Source organism: Nanorana parkeri, unplaced genomic scaffold (assembly GCF_000935625.1).
Source record: "Nanorana parkeri isolate BGI_ZX_2015 unplaced genomic scaffold, ASM93562v1 scaffold69, whole genome shotgun sequence".
In the NCBI taxonomy this organism is placed as follows: Eukaryota; Metazoa; Chordata; class Amphibia; order Anura; family Dicroglossidae; genus Nanorana; species Nanorana parkeri.
Genome location: NW_017306337.1, coordinates 1,592,103 through 1,603,440, shown reverse-complemented (window position 1 = coordinate 1,603,440; position 11,338 = coordinate 1,592,103). Strand labels below are relative to the sequence as shown.

Below are 11,338 nucleotides of genomic sequence, written 5' to 3'. Positions count from 1 at the left end.
TGTTCCGCCAGTCAGCGCTGGCGGATCGGAGCGGGGAGGGGGGAATCCAGCCCCTCCCCTGTCACAGCAGAGAGCCGTGACAGGATCGAGAGGTGAGCGAATGCCGGTATCTGTTCGCTCACCTCCCAATCTACTGAGCCGACCTGTGACATCCATGTAATAGCAATAAAGTTGTGTGTAAAAAAAAAAAAAAGTAATACAAAAATTAAAGGAGAACTATGGGGTCAGGGGTTTTCCCCATAGTTCTCCTAAGGGTAACGGGAGGACACAAACTAACGTCCTCCCGTCGCCCAAAGCTCAGTATCTAGCGGTATACTGAGACGTCGCCGCTGAAACGGATCCCGACAATTATGTCTGGATCTGCCCAGCTGCGTGAGTGACAGCTGGCTCTGCCTATCTAGAGGCAGAGCCAGCTGTACCCAACCCCCGTCCGTTCCGCCAGTCAGCGCTGGAGCATCGGAGCAGGGAGGGGGGAATCCAGTCCCTCCCCTGTCACGGCTCTCTGCCGTGACAGGATCGAGAAGTGAGCGAGCGCCAGTATGTGTTCGCTCACTTCCCGATCTACTGAGCCGACCTGTGACAGTTTCATTGTCACAGGTCGGCAAGAACTATGAGGTGGGTGAAAATCACTCACCTCATACTTCTCCTTTAACTGCCTCCGGGCCGGCCGAAGTAGAAAAACGGCCGGCCCGGATCATGACGGAATAAACGTCAGTCAAAGTATCGCAGCGCTGAACACTGAAAAATGGCCTGGCCAGGAAGGGGGTCTAAACACCTGGTCTTGAAGTGGTTAAAGAAGCATAAAAAAAATTTAAGAATAATTTTTTTTTTTTAAGTCCCTGCCCCCCACATACACAAGCAATAGGACAACATAGCTGATTTGGAAAAATTCTCCAATTCAGCTCACTTTCCAGTTCGGTTATATTGTCCTAGATGGTTCACTTCTCCTGCCTTCTCTTCACCCTCTTCACCCTTTTGTGAATAACCCTAGTAGTATCGTATTCTAAAAAAAATGTACTTGAAATGTACAAGGAACAGAGCAGTCTCTAGCAACTATCCACCTACTAGCATAGAAAAGAGATGAATTTGGGGGAGGCTTTCCCTGCTGTGCCTTTGTATCTGTGGAGACACACACTGTTTACTAGCACACACAAGGGTGGCTTCATAGAACCCTGCAAGGGAAAGGAGTTACCCTAAAAGAGAATATTAGGGCCAGTGCTCAGGGGACCAGCTGATTTTATATGCATTGTAAGTGCTTTAATCAGCATTTGAAATAGCTTAAAAACCTTTTGACTTTAATTTCACTGTAATCACTGGCGGAACTACCAGGGTCGCAACGGTCGCAAAAGTATGTTTTTTTAAATCTGGTCTTTTAATTTACAATTTGATTTAACCCTGTAGTGAATGGGTAGGGGTACAAGTACACCTTACTCATTCACAAGGGGGGGAGGGGGGCACATCTGGGTGCCCCTTTATTAAAGGGGTACCCTGATGTGAATAAGCCCCCTGCCCACATCTCCACAACCAACGCCCCAGGGCTTGTGGGGAAGAGGCCCTCGTTCCCATCGGCACGGGGACAAGGCTCTTTTCCAGGGGCGACCCTGGAAAAGCACCCTCCCAGTGCCGAGGGTATGTGGTCTTGTATCGCAGGGAGGGGGGCAGGGGCGCTCGCTCGTCCCCCCCCCTTTCCTGCCTTGCCAGGCCTGTGCTCGGATCAAGGGTCTGGTTGGGAATTATAGGGGGGACCCCACGTTTCCCTCCCCCCCATTTTTGGGGGTGGTGTTCCTTCTTAAAATTCCTAGCAAACCTTAAGGGCCTGCTATAACTTGGAGGGGAACCCCTGGTATGACTTTTGGGGGGAACCCCACGCTTCTGTGCAGTGCCTCACCACGGCTATATGTGGTCTCACCAGGGCTGTGTGCGGTCTCAACAGGGCTGTGCGCAATCTCACCAGGCCTGTGTGCAGCAACTCTCCAGGGCTGTGTGCAGCATCTTAGCATCTTACCAGGGCTGTGTGCAGCATCTCACCAGGGCTGTGCGGTCTCACCAGGGCTGTGTCTGGCATTCTAGGAGGCTGTGCGGAGTATCGCAGGTGCGGGAGGTGAAAAGGAGGAGCCTGCGCTGTAAACAGCCACCCTGAGGTCACCACAAGGCTGCCACGGGGTCCCCAGCAAGCGCGGGACCTTACGAAATCTGAATGTATTAAAAAGTTTAATCGCTTAGTATAAGGACATTTTCACCTATACAAATTGATATCGGTGCATCCCTACCAATAATCAATTTCCAAGCATTTGGGTGATAATAAATGTTTCATAACATTTCATATGGAAACAGGTTTTTTTTTTAATTCTGTACTTTTTTTGTTATATAGTAAAATCTAAAAACCACTGTAGTGATTAAATACCACCAAAAGAAAGCTCTATGGGGGGAATTTATCAAAACTGGAGCAGTCAGAATCTGGAGCAGTTGTCCATAGTAACCAATCAGCTTCTTTCTTCAGTTTAGCTTTGAAAATGAAAGATAGAAGCTGATTGATTGACGTGCACAGCTTTTCCAGATTTTGTCTGCTCCAGTTTTGATAAATTCCCCTTTTTTGTGTCCCCCCCAAAAAAATATAAAATTCATTTCAGCACAGCGTTGTATGACAGAATAAATGTCGGTCTAAGTACCGCATAGAAAATAACAGGTCCCTCTGCACTCCTCACAGCATATCCGGCCAAATAGCAATGGTGGTGCTCGCAGTGATACTCATGGATGGCGCCGTGCACAACAGCAGTGAAAAGCAGGAATCACCAGGACTCGGTAAATGATGTTCAAATAATAAACGCCCATTTATTTGGACAAGTCGTCACAAACGAAAATACCAACGTTTCGGGGCCGCACAGGGTCCCTTCATCAGTATCACATTGAGTACTGGACAGGAAGGGGGTTTAACACCCTAGTATTCAAGTAGTTAACTTCATTAACATACAATGGAGAAGCCCCTTACCCCTCACAGCCGCTCGTAACATTACAAAGAAGGAGAAGCAATTGGAAATTTGAAGCCAAGAAACCCTATCCCAAGTAAAATCAATTTAAACTGCAAGAAACATTTTTTTTAATATTCTTTTAGCTTCAGCTATGTGAATGAGAACATGTAACAAATACAACATACTGTAGGTGTTATCCCAATTTGGCTGTGAAAGTGGAAGTACACTTTAAATGAAAAACTCTTACTAAATGCCATACACTGGCTGAATTGTGAGTTTTGGCCACTCATTTGGAATTTGACCAGTGTGTGTGTCCCTCAGCTTCTCCCCTAGCCGAGAAAAGTACATTTCTTTGAAGGGAGGCGATCCGAAAATTCTTCGCTGAACAGTGACTGCAGCCAATGTTCTGGTATAGTAACTGCGACACACCCACTTCTGTCAGAATACAATAGCCCGGAGAGGGAGTTCTGCTCTTTAGCGTGAATGGGGAAATCGTTTACTCAGCCCACAGTTAGTGTATGGCCAGCCTCACAATGACATTATCTTACTTTCTCTCTTATGGTCTGTTAATGATACCATCAGAAGTGTTTTGTCATTCCTGTTTGAAAGGATGTCAGAAAGGTTGATCCTTTCTGACATCCTATGAGTTGATAACTTCCTGTGCTCTCTGCCTCTGTTTCACTGTTATCAGTTAGGATTGTTCACAGCTATCTATGTGTAGGAAAATAAGACTGGGTGCTCTGTAGTTCTGAAACACTTCACTGCTCCTCCATAGATGCAGTAATAAGCACTCGCTCTAGGACAGGAAGTGTGTTCACAGGCAGGACCCCTGGTCTTAATAAAGGGAATAAAAAGTGTGAAAATGAAAACTAAAGCAGCCACCACATCATTGGGAAGGGTAAGTTGCAATATATTACGTGTCTGTTCTTGAGTTGAGGCATGTTTTAACTGGAGTGAGATCTCTTGTCAGATTTCCCATTTTTCAACCTATTATGTAGCTCAAACAACATCAGTATAGCATTTGTTGCCTATTGTGTCTACACCAACCCTGTATGACTTTGATCATTTACTTGGATAAACGTGCTATAGCAATAAATCTTTAGGTGATGGACAGCACTGGAGACACTTTGTTTTTTGTGCCGACACCACAGAAGCAGGGCCATCCCTATAATGATGCAACCTTGAGGCTGTTGCATCGGGTGGCATCTCTTTGTGTCACATGGGGGGGGCGTGAAGCATGGGTGTTCGGCTGCACAATGTTTGCAGCGTGCCTGCAGCTCCCTTTCCAGCCAGAGTGTCCCAGGTTGCTAAGGGCCGCTCCAACCTGGAACACTCTGGCCGGAGTCCTGCCCAGCTCCTGGAAATCAGTGAGGTCACTAGGTGGGACACCGACCAGAGCTGGAGTCAGTGGAAGGTCAAATGCAACCCCCACAGCATGCATCACCAGCACCCCACCTCAGGCGGCAAAAATGCTAGGGACACCCCTGCACACAGGACTCAGGGATGCCATGGCAAGCCGCAGGAGCAGCATGGGTTGGGGTGTTCAAGCCTTTGCCACTGAGCTTTTATTCGACTCAATATGCCTTCCACGTTTTTCCTTCAATCTGGTAAGATCTTTAATCAGGATTACAGTAGTCGTAAGTATTCCATCTGTCTTCACACGCCCAGTATAATATAAGGATTTTATATTTAAGGTATCAGATATGGAGCGTTCAACGTGCACTATGCAATGGATTTTCCTGGCGCATTTAACGAGCCTTGTTGTTGTCGCTGTAGGTGAGAATGGCGGCTATGTGTATTTTGTAGCATAACTAACCAAGTTAATATTAACCTTTTATGTGAGGGGCTGAAACAATGACTATTGTGTAATGTTTTACAGCATTGAGTCAGATCATGTGTACTGGGTGAGAGGTAATGTCAGTGCACAGTACATGGAACACAAACTACTAATGTAATGTCTGTTATCTGAGGCAGTTGTTCACTTCTATACATAGAGACAGTGGGAGAGATTGATCAACTTTGCAGACTAGAGCCAGAGAGAGGCATTCACTATAAGACCCCGCCTTGAATGATAAATCCCCCTCTCTGCTGCTCTGTGCACATGTAAAACACCTAGAAGTACTTCGTACAGTGGTATTAAAGAAGAACTCCAGGTTTTAGAAGAAATAACCCTTGCAGTTTGGCTACCCCTGTTAACTGCGTGTAGGACTGTAAATAAAGACATACAGTACTCCCAATCTTTAGTCCTGCAACAGTGACCGCTCTCCTCTCTCACCCTCTGCTTCGGATGGGGTATGTCCCTCAACGTCCTCATGTCTTATAGACCTATATTAGACGTGATGACGTCACAGGTCCTTAGACCGCCGGAGCCTGGGGAAGAAGAGGCTGCAGGAACTGGTCTAGCAGCCAGGTGGGACCAAGGCTTGGATGAGTATATCTTCTTGATATTCTCTCCTAAACCTAAATAAGCACTTAACCCTTGCAGTGCAGATGTAGCCCCACTGCAAGGGTTAATTGTTCTAAAACCTGGAGTTGTTCTTTAAAGTCAAAATGTTTTTTAGGCTATTTCAGATAAAGTCATGTACAATAGATGCTGCTTCTTGAAGTTTAAACATTTTAGCTTCCTGCCTGAGCACTGGCCCTGATATCCTGTTTTTAGAGTGACTCCTTTCCTTTGCAGGATCCTATGCGGTCACCCTTGTGTGTGCTTGTAAGCTGTGCGTGTCTCTCTAAACACACAGGCTCAGCAAGGCAAGCCTCTCCTTTGCTCCTAGCTCCCCACTCTTCCCTTCTCCATGCTGGTAGATGGATGGCTGCTGGAGACAGTGCTCTCCCTTGTAATCTTGTACTGCACAGGAAGTTCAGGGAAGCCAATCTGAGAGAGTTGAAGTCAGCTGTTCGGAAACATGATGACTGTAAATGCACGGGTAAAAATCCTTTGCTGGGTAATGTATATGTGTTAGATCTAGATTCATTGTTGAAAAAAGTAATTGAGAGTTTAATTCTACTTTAATGTACATGAATTTTAATCAAAGATATCATTTTTTAGAAACGGGATAACAGGTATCACAGGCCATCATGTCGAATCGCGGTACCCAATGATATATACAGTACATACAGCTATCTTCATAGATCTCTACTCTATATGTACCGTATGTATCATTGGGTACCTCAAAAGCCCAACACTCGTTATTCGTTCTGTCTTTTACATGTATTTGAAGTGGAAATGATAGGTGGGTTGCAAAACACAAAGTGAATGCAAATACTTTTGTAAATAAAAGACAGAAGGAGATTCCCACCAGCAATAGGTATTTGTGAGAATTGAATTCTCCACTCCTAATTTGGTATAATGGCTTGGCCATACCTTGCAGAGATAGGTGTGTTCTGTAATTCGCTTCTATTCTCTTCCTGCCAGAAATGTCAGCTCAGTCTCAGGCTGTATGTCCCACAATGGGGCCTGACCTACTTCCTGACAGATCTCAGGGCTGATAAATGACACTGGAGATTAGTTAACTGACTCTTAAAGGAGAACTTTGAGGTGAGTGCTTTTCACTCACCTCATAGTTCTAGCCGACGTGTGACAATGAGACTGTCACAGGTCGGCTCAGTAGATCGGGAGGTGAGCGAACACATACCAGGTTCGCTCGCCTCTCGATCCTGTCACGGCTCCCTGTTGTGACAGGGGAGGGCTGGATTCCCCCCTCCCCGCTCCGATCCTCCAGCGCTGACTGGCGGAACGGACGGGGGAGGGGCGGGTACAGCTGGCTCTGCCTCTAGATAGGCAGAGCCAGCTGTCAGTCATAATTGTCGGGAGTCATAATTGTTGGCAGTACTGTTGTTATATGACAGGTTATGCATCTGTTAGCTGCACTGAATTAAGGCTGGATACATCTCATCTGACAAACACAGGACATCTGTTCTGGTAGTAAAAGAATAAAACAAATCCTTACAAATCCGCTCAGTACATTAACATGTAGTTTACATGGAGTTGAATACTACTATAAATTCAGGGAGTAGTATGGCATACACTATGGTGTCAGTTAAGGATTGGATAGCGTTATCTGCTCACCATTACAAATAGCCCCTAAAGATCATTTCTGACATTAGGTCCACTTTAAGCCCTGCGTGCAGTTATTTGCGCGTTGTACACATTTGTATGCGTGTTTTAACGTGCGTACATGAAGATTCGCGTTGTAATTGGCAGCTCATAAACCATTGTGGGCAATGGAAGAACGCGCATATAAACACTCATGAAAATGTGCAGCATGCTTCTGTTGCACGTTTTTGGGCATTTCCAATGAAGTCTATGAGAAGGAAAAAGTGCTTTTAACTGCCCAAAGAAGCTCCTGTACCTTTTCGGGCGTTTTTCTGCTCAGGTGTGAACCAGGGCCATTGAAAATCATGGGATTCCTTGTGTTGGGCAGTTAAAAGCGCTTTTCCAACTGCTCAAAAACGCCCTGGTATGAACTAGGGCTAAAGAACATCTACATGAGACATTCTAAAATTGTGGCCACATATCCCAACTCCATCTTGTATCTGTGGACAGCTGTAGGCTATGTACATACACATTTATAATCAAGGTACCTTTAAGGTGAAGTCTTTTAAAAGTAAAAAATGAACAGTAACTTCTGCAAAAATCACGACTCAAAGCCAATCAGGGCCATAGGTGGTCATATGCTCTTTTGCTGGCGCAGCCTAATTGCACTGGAAGTCAGGAACCTGGTTAGGTGGCCTGAAAGGGATGTCTAGATCACAAGACATCCGAAGCAGAATTACACCTCATGCACATGACGATCGAAGCTTTGGCTGGGCATTCCCTTCAGCAAGAAGCTGCGTATTCTTGCCACGGAATCCGAGGTGTGTCTGTACGGATGTGGCCGCTGTGCCCGTTCAAGTGAATGACATGGTGACAGCTGGTATTCATACACTTTCATAACACCCTGGTAGCATTTCCCCAGGTCCTATTGTACTGTATATTCCATGCAACACTACTATGGGTAATGTTGTTTGGTTACATTGCAGAGTGTTTATCCATGAGAAACATCACTCAAAATGCTGCCTGCAAAAGAGCATCCATTGACGCACCCTAGTGACAGTTTGTTGAAACAATCATTGTGTAAGAAAAAAAAACAAACAAAAAAACTGCCTCAAATGTCAATAGAAAGGGCAACACTTAAAGTGGAAAAAATACATGTAGGTCAGTCTGTTTTCCATGCTGCGTACTGTCTATTAAATACTTACCTGTCACCCAGTGTAGTCCCCTTCAGGGTCCGGTGGACTACTTCCTGCCCGTCTTTCTCTGGCCTAAAGTTGTGGCCAAGGGACCTGAACAGTGAGAGATAGGGGCATTGATTGGCTGCCCGTGCAGAGGCAAGCAATCAATGCCTCTGCCTCTCACATTAGCCAGCATGTAGGGCAGACAGACCTAGATGTCAGTTATAAAGCAGCAGTATGGTCTTCACAGCCATGCCACTACCAAAAAATAAACAAAAGCACAATGTAATGCACAGAGGAAATATCAGTAGAGATCTTTGAAATGAGGTACACCTAGTGTAACGGAGGTCATTTTTTTTTCTAGAAAAGAAAAAAAAAAGGTTCTTGTGAAAGGAACATATGGCCTTAGAAATGCCAAATAACTTCAAATTACTTGGGACAATGAGCATTCATATGCTTTTATGTAACCAATAAAAAAATAGTTGCTGCAGACAAAAATAACTTTTTCCTATTGTGTTGTCAGGTATGACATCAAACTGGGTGGAGCGCTTATCTTCTTATCTTGGGGTTCCTGTTTGTCTTATAAGAAAACTACGGTAATCCTTTAGTTGATTAACTTGTATTTCTTCTTTTTTTACATTTCAAGGAGGTTACATTGAGGTTTGTTTTTCTTCATTGTTGAGTTGAAGAGGAAGCATAAACCTGCAAGTATAAAAAGGTTACTTCTTTTCTATTGAATGACTCACTTTCCCAACCAGCAATGTTTGCTAAACTATGGTATACTAAAGGTGCCCATACGCACCGGTCAAATTTCGGACAGTCTTTAATGTATCACACAGTGTGTGGGGCTGTCGGCTCCCTTTCAGCCGGCATTCCTCGATCAGCTGATCGAAGGAGCCGGCTGGAAAATTTTCAATCGATCAGAGCCGACAGCCACTGAGCTGCCCACTCTGGTCCGGTACTCTGACAGGGGCCGGCGGTACCTGCTAGAATACAATGTGAACAGCGTGGATTCCTCGATCGACACTCTGTGTTGATGTAGAAAACAGGTCATTTTTTTTAATTCAGCCCGCGGGTTTACCTAAAAGAATTGATAGGTGTATGGCCAGCCTACGACACTGCATGAGGATCCAAGAGGCAGTAGCAGACACAAGCAGGATCGTACAGATGGAGGTGAAAATACTGCTTACAGCAAATGTTATTTAGATTGACAATACACCTTCAGTAGAGAGGAAGTGCAAATATCTCTCACAATAGCCAATATTTTAATAGTTAAACTGTTCTAGGTGCCTACAAAACTGTAGATGTTAATTACTTGGCACCTAAAGGACAACATGAAATTCATTATCCTTAGATATTTTCAATTTCTATTCTAAAGGTAATCTATAGTGGAAAAAATAGGGCTTTGTGACTTACCAGTAAAATCTATTTCCTTGAGTACAGTACAGGACACAGGCAGAGACAACTAGTAATATGCAAATCTTATCAGGTGATTGGACACTGGCTAGAGCTGTGAGGACCCTCATATGACCTCTCCCATTCCCAGAAGTCCTCAGTTTTTTAACAAGCAGTGGGGGACACAGAGGGGAGGTCCTATGGTGTATTGTACTTTTACTGGCAAGTCAAAAATTCGATTTTCTTAAGGAGAACTATGAGATGAGTGCTTTTCACTCATCTCATATTTCTAGCCGACCTGTGACAATGAGACTCACAGGTCGGCACAGTAGATCGGGAGGTGAGCGAACACATGCTGGTGTTCGCTCACTTCTCGATCCTGTCACGGCTCTTTGCCGTGACAGGGGAGGGGATGGATTCCCCCCTCCCCGCCAGCGCTGACTGGCGGAACGGACGGGGGAGGGTACAGCTGGCTCTACCTCTAGATAGGCAGAGCCAGCTGTCACGCAGCTGGGCGGATTTCGACATCCGCTCCAGCGTCTCAGTGTAGCTCGCGGTATACTGAGCTTAGGGTGACGGGAGGACACTAGTTTGTGTCCTCCCGTTACCCTTAGGAGAACTATGGGGAAAACCACTGACCCCATAGTTCTCCTTTAATCATACAGTACAGGACGCATGCAGATTCAGAGATGACTCAGACAGCAGCCTGTAGCTCCTTCTTCATCATGAGGTAAATACGGGAATCCACCTCAAAACCATGAAGATTATTAGCGTCTCCCTGTAGTCTCATCAATAGGCCACCATAGGATACATAGGCAGACCTAAAGGAAAGGAAAAAACAGGGTAAGTGCAAGTTTGGTTACAGTGAGATGGCTACATGATGGGAAATGAACCAGGATAGATTAAAAAAAAAAAAAAGCGTTTAGTGCTGGGAAATCTGAGATGCTTACAGGCGAGTAGCAGCTTCTGTGGATGTTTCGTCTCCTTCTATCCGGTAGACCTTTCCATACATGACATATTCAAACTGGTCAGCTCTGAAAAGAAAAACATAACATTTTATGAGCTATACCAATCAGAAATGATGGCACTAAGCAGTATTCTTGTAAAATATTCCTACTGGTCACATACTTTCTCGGATAATAAATCACTAGTCTGCAGTGCAGTTCTGTAACTGCTGCTAACAAGCACACATTATGAACAAGAGGCAGGGAAGTTATAGATGAATATATTCCCAACTATACTAGAACCCTGCCTGACCTCTCTCTATACATTGATTTCTTTCCCAGCAAAGCAATGCTGCTGCCTCAACTCCCAAATGCCTGCCCACACACTCGAGGTTGATTTACTAAAGGAGTTAAGAATCTTCACTTAATAAACTGTGTGAACATTCACTTCAATAATGCAATCATGGGAAAAACAAGCATCTGTTCCCATTGAATATCCAATCACGTGCAGTTGAAATTGCAATTCTAAGTAAAAAAAAAAAAGAAGAGTAATCCGTTTCCACATGACTGGATAATTGAAGTGAATATTCACGCAATTTGAGTGAACATTCAATCGCTTTAGTAAATCAGCTCATGTGTAAGGAAAGAGGTTTAGGGAGGTGTATTTCTGGGGTGTGTCTGTATCAGTAGGAGCCAACTTTCCAGCATATACCCCTGCAAGAATTGTACAAGTTGGGTGATATCACAGGGAATAATTACAGCTTTTTCTCAACAGAGGAACAAGGTGAAATAATAATAATTATTTTTATATATATA

General features: G+C 44.7%; 1 protein-coding gene across 1 annotated transcript in view; it reads right to left on the bottom strand.

Moving 5' to 3' along the window:
* Positions 1 to 10,272: 10,272 nt before the first annotated feature.
* POLR2H (RNA polymerase II subunit H) overlaps positions 10,273 to 11,338 on the bottom strand; it is a 20,127-nt gene continuing 19,061 nt past the window's right edge. The window contains exons 6-7 of the mRNA XM_018576498.1: positions 10,529 to 10,612; positions 10,273 to 10,399 (exon numbers count right to left, since the gene is read on the bottom strand). Coding sequence (XP_018432000.1) covers positions 10,273 to 10,399; positions 10,529 to 10,612 — 211 coding nt within the window. The remainder of the gene's footprint in view (positions 10,400 to 10,528; positions 10,613 to 11,338) is intronic.